Source organism: Borostomias antarcticus (assembly GCF_949987555.1).
Source record: "Borostomias antarcticus genome assembly, chromosome: 9".
Taxonomy (NCBI): Eukaryota; Metazoa; Chordata; class Actinopteri; order Stomiiformes; family Stomiidae; genus Borostomias; species Borostomias antarcticus.
In genome coordinates, this window is record NC_140242.1 from 21,540,664 (window position 1) to 21,552,301 (window position 11,638).

Genomic DNA, 11,638 nt, shown 5'->3' on the forward strand with positions numbered 1-11,638 from the left:
AAATTTGTTTGAACATGTGGATGTTCAGACTGATCTGTGGAGATTAACAGAATGTGAGCTCACGTGGTCAGGATGGCGACACCAGTCTTATAGGCTGCAGGTTAGAATTCAATCTTGTTAGCATCACAAAAGGCAACCTAGACTGGTGAGAAAAGGCTGTGCCACATCATCGCTAACTCATTTTCCATTCCCCCTCATCGAAATTCGGCCTTCCAGAATTCAACTACCCTCACTTCATTGAATAGCAGAGAATCCTTTTGAGTGGGTAGAAGCTTTCAGCCCTCAACAAACAGGCACCGACTGAAAGGCTGAGCTCCAGACGTTGTGAGGGACTGAACCTCACACAGGTTGAATTGAATGAATAGAAAGACAGAGTTCTGACCTTGGAAGGGTTAGCTGAAAGCATTCATGTACAGAGTGAAGCAAGGAGAGAGAGAGAGAGAGAGAGAGAGAGAGAGAGAGAGAGATGGAGTGCTGTAGATGGAGAGATGGCCATCTGTGATGTTCAGACAGAGGAAGCAAGCACTGACGAATGGTGAATAATGTATTGTGTGTATGTGTGTGTGTGTGCGTGTGTGTGTGTGTGTGTGTGTGTGTGTGTGCATGTGTGGGTGCGTGTGTGTGTGTGTGGGTGCGTGTGTGTGTGTGTTTGTGTACAGTATGTGTCTTTACGCTGGATACATCTGTACACGTGTCATAAGTAGCACACTGCACAGGATGAAACAATAAATAATATCTCACCCTTTCTTCTGAGCATCACGTGAAAGACAGACGACTCAGTCCCGAGCCACATTTGGATGCGGTAGTCGGGTTTGTCTGGGTATTTTGAGGCTAATCTAAAATTCCTTTGATCTGGAGGGGGGCGGACTAAAAATGAAAAGCTAGATCTGAACACCCCTAGGAGAGGAGGTGGAGGGGGTGAGAAGAGGACGAGTGGAGGACTAGACTGAATTGCCATTTCATTTCAGTCTGAAACTGCTCCCATTGCAGACGTTTTCCTGGATGGGCGTTGCCAAAGAGGGAGTCCTCAGAGATTAATTTGTGTCCCTAACCAATCACATTGCAGAGGTTAATTCCGTCATTGCTTTCAAAGGGCGCTGATTGGCCTGGTTGGAATTCAAACTGAGAAATCACTCTGGATGAGAGCCTTTCAAGACCCCTAAATTGCATTTGGAAAAAGGAAAGTGGGCGTGCGATTCTGGGGCGGGGGCCGGCCTAGTGGAGGAGAGGGTCTCCAGATAGTTAAAGGGAGGAAGGAAAAATGTGCTTTGACCACATAGGAGAGTCAACACACAGTTTAATAACAAAAGCAGAGGCGAAACAATTCTCAGGTCAATCGGATTCATATTAATATCATATTTCCAGAACGCCAAACTAAATCCCAGTGAGATCAGCACTGTGAAGCAATGAGTCTGAACTGGAGAAGATGTATGTAACAAGATCAATATAACACTTACAGCAAAACATTGATCTTGGTGGTTAGTAATGTCACATACGTAGCAATGGAGTGTTCGATGTAGCAATACACATCAACACAATTGTTTCAAAACACCATTATATTTTTAGCTGGTATACAACCATGTTTACTGTGACAGCAACACTGTGCCATTATGTGAATCATTGCAAGCTGAGCCACACTGTCAGTGAAAGGCCTCTCTGAGGGCTGGGCCTAGGCAACCCTTACTTCTATCTGGATCTACTAAGTGCTTCCCCAATGTGCGCACTCAAACACTCACACACACTGACACACTCTCATACACACACACACACACACACACACACACACACTCACACACACACACTCACACAAACACACACACTCTCACACACACTCACACTCTCACACACACACACACACACACACACACACACACACGAGAGAGAGAGAAAGGGAAAGAGGGAGAGAGCGAGATGGGGGGTGAAAGTGCAGTATGAGACCAGATTGGAGGCTCGGGGAAAAAAATGAATGGGGATTGGATAAGATCTTCTCCCCACAGACTGCATTCACGTCAGTATGGGAGAAGGTGAGTTAATACACAGTGTGTCAGTGTGTGTTTGTGTGTGTGTGTGTGTGTGTTTACGTGTGTTTACGTGTGTGTGTGTGTGTGTGTGTGTCTGTGTGTGTGTGTGTGTGTGTGTGTGTGTGTGTGTGTGTGTGTAATAGAGAGACACAATACATTGCTGTATGGGAGGAGTGATTGTGTGGGTGTGGGTAATTCTCTTGCACATTCTCACATGCTCTTGTACAAGAACACACGCACACACACACACACACATACGTGCACACACACATATGCAAGCGATCTACACAAGCGTTGCGGGCTGAAGTCCACATTGGTTACACACACAATATGTATCTGTTAAACGCGTGTTACTTTGGATCAAACTTCCTACTAAATAAATATAACATAATTGGAATAACAAAAACAGCTCTAGGCTCTGCGTGGGCTAGAAATGATTTCTGTGCTTGAATGACAGAGTTAAAGCCTGTTAACTTGGGACTAAGCGCGTAATAGCGGCCGAAGGGGTTCCAACGTGCACGTGACGTGTGTGCTGTGTACATGCACGTTTGACCCCTCGGCGACCAGAGAAGCGAGCGACGTCAACCTTGGGTGACTCGAGCGCTGGGATTGACTGATCCCATGTGACACAATGTAACCAATGGGAAGGGCGTCGCTCCGAGGCGTTCCGAGGCGCGTCCGTCCGTCCGTCCGCCCGCCCGCCCGCCCGCCTCCCCCTCTCCTGACCTTACAGGAAACCCCACAACAAATCGCATCATCCAGGTCGGACGTCGGCCGATCACTCAAGATGATGATCTCTGACAGTCGGATGATGGTGATTCAAGGTTGGATGGTAACCATTAAAGGTCTCGAATCTCATTGGATACAGTGAGGTGGATGAATGTTTGCTGTGTGTAGTCCTAAGGTTGTGGAGTGACCTAAAAGTGACCCCCCCACTATATCTCCATTGGTGGGGGTCTAAAGATGGGATGTAGCTTTTCCATTACTGTGACTGTCGCATGATCCAAGCCGCCAGCATGAGGCTTTGGGTCGGCATCATAATGACACTATGGAAAATGACCTGTTGGCCGTTTAAGTGTTTTAGAGTGGCTTTCTTAAAGGGGAAGGCTTGTGCCAGTAGCGCAAGTATTAATAATTATACACAAAGAGTAAATTAAAGGTACAGTACTTGATACAGGACTGGGGTGATTTATCTTGGAGAAACATATCATCTAGAGAAGTGGGTCAGACTCCATAGAAACAATCCCACATGCATTTGCACACACACACACACACACACACACACGAAACAAACAAGAAAAAAAGAAAGTGAAGGGATACTTAGCAAGATCATGGTATGATTTATTTAAAATCAATTACTGTATGTCTGCCGGCCATGATGTATGGCGGGCAATATGCCAGTCTGGGTCAGTAGTTGCGTCACCGCCCATAGGGTACAGTAAGTGGACGAGAGCGACACAAGCTTCCACGATGCCCACAACAGCCCAGAGAGTGGGCCAGCCGGACACGCACACGCACACAGACACGCACCAGCAAACACACATGTTGGATTTGTGTGCATTGTCCCTTCACAAATAAATAAATACAAATACAAATGGACACATGCACAGACACAGTAAAAACTCATGCACAGACACTAACATGCTTGCTCTCTCTGTCTTTCTCTCTCTCTTTCACACACACACACACACACACACACACACATTACCTTCCCTAAAAATAAGTTCACCCACTCTGCTTCCTCTGACTCACATCTTGCTACCCCCCCCCCATCCCACACCATGGCCCCCTCGTACCCCACGCTCGCACTTTTGACAGGCGGCCCGACTCGCTGTGCGATGACTCACCGGCGCCTGGAGGGGGGCCAGCGCTGAAGTTTAAAACGATGATGTCATCTCCCCCACGCCTGCAACTAAGCCAGCCACGGCGGACAGAACCTCCCACTGACCCTTTCGCCTGTCCCATTTAACTTGAATGAGGTTAGTTCCCCTTCTCCAATCAGCTGACCCTTCTCCCTCTAAGCGGGCATCGGTTCACGTCCTGTTGTGGATTTGATTCGATTGGTTGTAAAAGATCTGGATGGGAATGACGGAGTAGGAAGTATAATACCGTGCAGGCTTGCGCAACCAGAAATAAACTGCCTTAAGAACGCATAAATGAATGCAATGCTTAATGCAGTTAGATGTGGCCGTTTTATCATGCGTTCCGTAGCCCTAAGCTATTGTATAAGGCGATTTGCGCTTTCAGAATCGGGTGACGTGGGCTGGCCTATACCATCGCACTTTACAAAGCTCCTTTGAGTTCTAAAGGGGAGCGCTATGCCGAATGCAAACAGGAGGATCATTAGGGCGGTAAGACAGAGGAGGGTCGAGGCGAGGGGCCGTTCAGCGGTGTCATTAGCATGTGGGAGAGGCGCTCGGAGCAGCGTTCAGGCCCGTGAAGTGGCCTCGGCCCAGGAGAACCACAGGTGGGCCCAGCTATCAGGGCTAATAGGATATAAGATAATGGGAGGAGGACAAGAGAGGTCACTCTGAGAGAGGAGGGGGGAGAGAAAGTGGGTGAGCCTCTATCTTTCTCTACCACCCCCCCCCTCTCTCTTTCTCTCTCTCTCTCTATCAACCTTTCCTCCTCAATGCCTCCTGGCAGTGGTATATTGTCCAATAGGCCCTGCTCACTCAATTAAAATACATCCAAGTCTCCTCTACTCACTAAAAAGCCATGAAATGTCAAAGTCAAAACTGGTTGTCTCTTCCCACGCCCTCGGCCATAAGGAAAACCAACTCCTGACTAAGGAAGTTAGCGGAATGTGGCGAAGCCTCCCACACACACACTTATAGATCCTCTAGGAGGAGGTGACACCATTAAGAAAGAAGTCTGCACTCTAATGCACAGACTGCGCTTCACAGACTGATAAATGAGAAACGGGTCAAGGGAGTGACAGATTTTCATTCATCAAATGTGCAAAATCCCCATAGGGTGTGTGTGTGTGTGTGTGTGTGTGTGTGTGTGTGTGTGTGTGTGTGTGTGTGTGTGTGTGTGTGTGTGTGTGTGTGTGTGTGTGTGTGTATGCACATTACTCCCCTGAGAACTAACCCAGGACCCTTACACCCTCATTACCCCAGAAAAAAAGTGTACTGCCTTGGGAGAAAGATTCCTGTTGCTACTCATTCATCCTTCTCTACCAGCCATTGATTTAATTCTGGTCTCTATATTTAAAGGGGAAGCGTTCCAAAATGTCTTTGTTGTGACTTTTCTTTTGGCTTGCTATAATGTACTAAAACGCAGTAATAGTTATCTATCTGTTAAGTGGAGGAGGCGGCATCTCCTGAAATCAATACTCTTCTCTCCAGCAGGCATGTGGGGTTGCTCTCTCGCCCTGGTGGTCGCCGCGGATCGAGAGAGAGAGAGAGAGAGAGAGAGAGAGAGAGAGAGAGAGAGAGAGAGAGAGAGAGAGAGAGAGAGAGAGAGAGAGAGGTGTGACACAGCCGGTGCCAGCACTGCAGATCACACAAATTGCCCTACTAGTATTTACAGTTTGGGCATGTGCCTGGGCACTACCATGCCCCAAGTGACCACGGGGGCATTCATAGTCTCATATTTAATGTAAGCTACTTTATATCCCGTTCTTGGGGGCGAGATATGTTCTACATGATGAAGAGAAAGTAGGCATATGTTCTAATGCATGTATAGATGGTAAACAAGCCGTGGCTAGAGAAACACTCCCCTGTATTAATTGGGACTTAACGGCTGCGAGCCCACCGCACGCGGGTGTTTCTGGTACTTTCCAGCGTGCGGCGCTTCCGATGCAGCATCCACTTCGACTTGGGAGTCATCTGCCGCTTCAGCTCCTTCGCTCACAACATTTTCTCTACTTTTATCCCTCCCTGGTTCCCGACAATGTTATTAAACTACCGAGCACTCTCGACTCTCAATGAATAATTCACGGCGGGAACCAAAATTCACCTCTCCGTTGGGCGAGGAATTACAGCTGCAGTCAGCTCCAAATACATCAGTGCGATCAAGGCTGCAATGGGCGCGGATGCTGCTAAAAATAGCTCCACGAAAATCACATCAGCCGGATAGTCTACCGCAGGGTCGCTCGCTTACTTCCATATGTAATACAGGAACATCAGTTATGTCATCAATGCTCAACACTATTCTCACTGTCTTGAGGAACAAACGCAGCTACAGCCGACTTATACCTTTTCTTACCCGTGCTAATGGCAGTTCCGCACGGGTAAGATATTCACCAACATTATACCGGGACCGTGTTAGTAGGGGGCGGGTATAAGATTGACGAACATGTAGGAACTGGAGAAGCCTAATTGGAGGGAGAATGAAAACAGTAGCCTACACACGGATGCGGTCGTCATCGGTGCACATGATGATAGCGCACACCACGGTCTGTCAATGGGCACCGCCAGCTGTGCACACAAACCGCCTCGGTGCCAAGCCCTCTCAGGGCAAACTGGACTGGGCTGACTTCCCCACAAGAACAATGGTTGCAATTATAATATTAGATCCTAAGCACTTCAATGGAGAGCTTTACGCACAGATGAACAGAATTAAAAGCTTACATTTGTTTAAGATTCGGTTTATATTAGGCTATGCTAGCGTCTCTTATATTCATCTACTTTTGAATACAGGCCTATCTTCCTTCAGTCGATTCTGTTTTGAAATACAGGCCTACCTTCAGTTGACTATAAGCTTGACCTGCAGCCTGGTTTATCTAGTGAGTTTGGTGATGCTATAATTTGATCATGACGACTAAGCTGTTATCCTCTAGCCTAGCCTAATATAAGATACACAAAAAGACCGGAAGAAGTGAATAGATGTTTCGTATCTATATATGTATAGATCTTCAGGCCGAAGGAGATGTGAGGCAGAGGAACCAGCGTTAAATATAAAAGTTGAATGGTGCTTTAACGCTGAATGGAGTTCGCTATTGTCCTGCAGGCTTGCCCTATAGTCCTAGAGATCAAGTGAGATCACAGGCCTACTCACCTTACAAATCTGAAAGTTTTCCGAGACTAGTGTCTCCTGGACGTCGATTTCGCGGGGAGTGGGCGCTGCGGTAGGGGTACTGGCCGCACTACCGCACGAAGGGGATCCGATAGTGCCCGGAGAGGAGGTGGTCAGGCCGTCCAAAACCTTCCGGAACTTCTTCATTTTGCTCAGTTTCTCGAAAAAGACGTATGCTCTGTACTTTTTTTCAACCTATAAAGAGTTATCTCCGCTTTCAAAGGCTATGCGAGTCTACCCGCCTAGCAGGCTGTAAGAGTCCCCTGAGGACCTACAGACGTCGTTTCTGCAGCACCCCCGAGCCCTCTCCTTTTTAAGTACAATTCAAAAAGTAATGGAGAGACCTCATCATGGTCATAGGATTTCCGCAAAAACAATTATTTTTCTTCACTTGTTATTGTTAGGCTACTTCTTAGCTTAAAGAGAATTACCAATCTCAAACAATGCGCATCAAAGCATGCACTGGTGAAGATTTAAACTAAGAAACTTCATGTTTTTTGTATGCTAAACCCTAAACATGCACTGAAGAATGACGGAAAAACAAAAACTGTAATGTAACTGTCATAACAGAATAGCCTAGAGAGAACTATAAGACAAAATTGTACGATAGTTAAACAACACTAATTAGATGAAGCCTGTCCAATGCCGTAATTTGAAATGCAAATGGACTGTCTTTGACCGGGAGAGAGAAAGCGAAAGCCTCTATGCAGACATACTATGCAGCTAAACGCAGCTTGTTTCCACACACTTGCCGTATAATGATAAAATAAAGTCAACCATGGCACGGACCACGGTGAAGGCTGATGGAATGGAACCGGTCAAATTACGTCTTTATGCCAATTCGTCGCGCATCCAGCGGTTGAAAACGACCCTCTCTCTCTCCCAGCCCCGATTCCCTGCAGTCGAACGAGATTCGCTGTCCACGGTGCTGAAGCACACACTGGACCCCGCCTCCACCCCCACCACCCTCATCTCCCCACCCTTTCTCGGTAGCGATTGGATTACGTTTCCAAACCAACGCTTAGTGAATGGGGAAAGAAAGACATGGAAAATGATCAACTTTTCCCCCAGACCTGCAAAACGTGCCTGAAGTGCACTGTGGCCACATGTCGAATTCATAATATTTTAAATGCGAGGGACCCAGAACTGATTCGCAGTTTAACACAGTGAAATGCGCTCAGATTGCAGCCTTTGCTGAAGAGTAATTCGTCAGAACTTCTCATAGTTGTCTGCATTTGATAGCTTTGCAACACTGACAGCGATAGCATGCTGGGTAAAAAAGTTCGATTTACTCCTCTACCCAAAATTTTGAAAAAACTAAACAAAAAAAAAACTCTGAATGGCTTTCAAAGCTGGCATTGGTTTGGCGCATGTGCAATACAATATTCGCACTTCGTTATAGGATAAAGGTTGTAACGCACTGACGTTTTCGAGAGACGCCTCGGTGTACGACGGCCCTGCGGAGGCTCTGCAATTGCATAAGCGCTTACATCACCAGCCGCTCTCTGCCCCATGGCAATACTTCGTTTTGTGGAGTCAGAAGCACACGGCTTCTGTTCTTCTTCTCCGCCGTGGGAAAGCGCTAAGCAACGCTCTATATCTTCATCCTTTTCTCCTCCTCCTCCCCCTCCTCCTACTTCATCATGATCATCATCTTCTTCTTCATCAACTTTATATGATCATCATCTTCTTCGTCGTCAACTTTATAACAGTGTAGCCTATAGCCATAGCCCATGCGTCTGCAATTAAGAGGCGAACACAGGACTAGGAAGTGCAAAGAGGATAAACAGTAAGTAAGTACAAGTCTGGCACTCCTTCAATAGGCATAACATCATCCTCTCTTAAATTGCCTATGTGGCTCCTGCATTAGGATAAACATACCAAAATGAATGAGCCGTGCCCTACCACCATCGGAAGTAAGATAAGATCAGATCAGATAAGAACTTTAATAAAGGGGGAGAATTTGGGTGTTCCAGCAGCAAGAATGTTGCCAACAGAATAGATCACCCAGATAGCAAGCAGATCAGGACCATATACAGGCCAGATCTGGCCCTTGTGGCTTAGTTCCGGCCCATATATGGCCCAGAATTATTACACATCCGCTTGCTATCTGGGCAGAGTAAAGGCACACTCACGCATAGGCCTGTGCACACCCAGGCACTGTTATAGAGTATGCTGGCACCAAGGAATGCCTAAGCATATAGTAAGTAACCTAGGCATATTGTCAAATGTTAACAGTGTAGCGAACCGGAGGGGAATAGAGAACTCGCTCCAAGCGGGGATCGAAACCACGATATGATGTACCGCTTCCAAAACCGTCTCGCAAGCCGCAACACCAAGAGACCTAGCTCCCTTTGCGGAGCTGTTAACGAGCCTTATAAAGGGTTGTTAACAGCTACGCCAATTCCTTCACGTCCTCGCATGCCTCTACGATGGCCCCACAGCCCCCCTCCTTCTGACACTATTGTAGTGAACAAGGGGATGATGGTAGAGCGCTCGCCCCAAGTGGGGATCGAACCCACGATCTCCCGCTTCCAAACTCGGCTCGCTAACCACAAAACCAAGAGAACCTGCTCCCTTGGGTGGAACTGTTAAAGTCTTACAGAAGGGTTGTTACAATAGCAAGGCAGAGAGACCGGGCCTGCTCTGACACTGGTTGTATTCCATGTGAAATATATCCTACTAAAATGATGGAGGTTGCGATAATACAAAATAATCCTCTCTGTTCCCTTAGGCCAAGTAACAAGCAGGATGTCTATGCCAAGACAACACGGCTGGAGCGCGCAAGGCCCGACGGGCGCCTGGTCTAATCCTCCAGCTAAAACCTGCAAACATGGATCAGGACCAAGTGCATGTCAGGGGCCCTGGCGCCAGTTCATAATTATCGAGTGATGGGACGGCATCGTACCGTGAAGACCAACAATAACAAACTTAATCCAGCTCCTCGTCGGTGACTGCGACGCCAAGGAGCCGCGGGTCTGTTCTGTTCTGACTGTTCTGTCCGATTTACTGCAGGGTTTCGTTCGGGCCGTTTCACGGTTCATTCGTATTCCATGTGTGGTCGCTGTAGTCTCGCCCAGCCAGACCTATCTCCACACTTCGTTCAGCGCTAGGGACAGGTCTGGTTGGTCTCATTACCATTCACGGATTGGGGGAGGGGGGGGGGGGTGCTGTATTTCCTTAAACCAATCACAATAATTTTAGGCGGAGTGGTTGTATAGGTTGTTGTTGTTTCACGTAATCTGGATTGAATCTGTCTGGGCCTGGAGAATCTTCCATGGTCTACTGTGACCTGTGGCTGGACAGGCTACTGCAATTGCTTTGAGTTGGCATGAGCCCCACCCGAACGGAGAAAACACTTCAGAACCAAGCATCCCAGTCCATTACCCTTGATACTGACGCGTTCCTGAGACACCGTCTGAGGGAACACTTCACATACGATGTCCTGAGCTGTCGGCTTAATGTAACTGCACTGAACTGCGCTCTGTGGGGGTCACTTCGTCACCGTTTAGTCTTGTGTGTTGAGTAGATATGGAGATTGGGGTGAAGGAGAGGGGGAAAGGAGGGGGTGTGGTTTGGCTGTTGGTTATTGGCTTCACACTGTACTGTACATGTGAGAATGCTACTGTATGTGTGTGGGGAGATACTCTATGACTTAGTGTGTACACATACTGTACATACTGTACACACACGCTGACACATGCATTTGCATGTCTGATCATTACCGTGTGCACACGCTCACACATACAGTTACGTCCATAAATATTTGGACATTTTAATAATTTTGGCCCTCTACACCACCACAATGGATTTCAAAAGAAACAATCAATTACAAACAAACAATACAAACTATTTTATACATCCCCCCCCCCCCCTTTTTTTTTTAAGGGATCAAAAGTATTTGGACAATTGGCTGCTCAGCTGTTCCATGGCCAATTGTGTGTTATTCCCTCATTATGTCATTTACAAGGAGCAGATAAAAGGTCTAGAGTTCATTTCAAGTGTGATACTTGCATTTGGAATCTGTTGCTGTCAACTCTCAATATGAAATCCAAAGAGCCGTCACTATCAGTGAGGCAAGCCATCATTAGGCTGAAAAATCAAAACAAACTCATCAGAGAAATAGCAAAAACATTAGGTGTGGCCAAATCAACTGTTTGGTACATCCTTAAAAAGAAAGAACTCATTGGTAAGCTTGACCACACCAAAAGACCCGGAAGACCTAGGAAACAACTGTGGTGGATGAAAAAATTATTATTTCCCTAGTGAAGAAAGACCATTTCACAACAGTTGGCCAGATCAAGAACACTCCCCAGGAGGTAGGCGTATCTCTGTCAAAGTCAACAATCAAGAGAAGACTTCACCAGAGGAAATACAGACGGTTCCCCACAAGATGTACACCATTGGTGAGCCTCAACAACAAGAAGACCAGATTAGAGTTTGCCAAAACATCTAAAAAAGCCTGTACACCTGAACATCCTATGGACAGATGAGACAAAGATCAACTTGTACCACAATGATGGGAAGGAACTGCTCATGATCCAAAGCATACCACAAAGAACAAGCAGGAACTGAAGACAGCTGCAGTAGAGGCC

The 11,638-nt window shown here is 46.9% G+C and overlaps 1 protein-coding gene across 1 annotated transcript in view; it reads right to left on the reverse strand.

Moving 5' to 3' along the window:
• Nucleotides 1-7,190, reverse strand: part of stxbp5l (syntaxin binding protein 5L) — a gene marked incomplete at both ends in the record, with an annotated part of 160,464 nt that extends 153,274 nt beyond the window's left edge. The window contains one exon of the mRNA XM_084443372.1: nucleotides 7,026-7,190. Within this exon, the coding sequence (XP_084299498.1) occupies nucleotides 7,026-7,190 (165 nt within the window). The remainder of the gene's footprint in view (nucleotides 1-7,025) is intronic.
• Nucleotides 7,191-11,638: the final 4,448 nt, after the last annotated feature.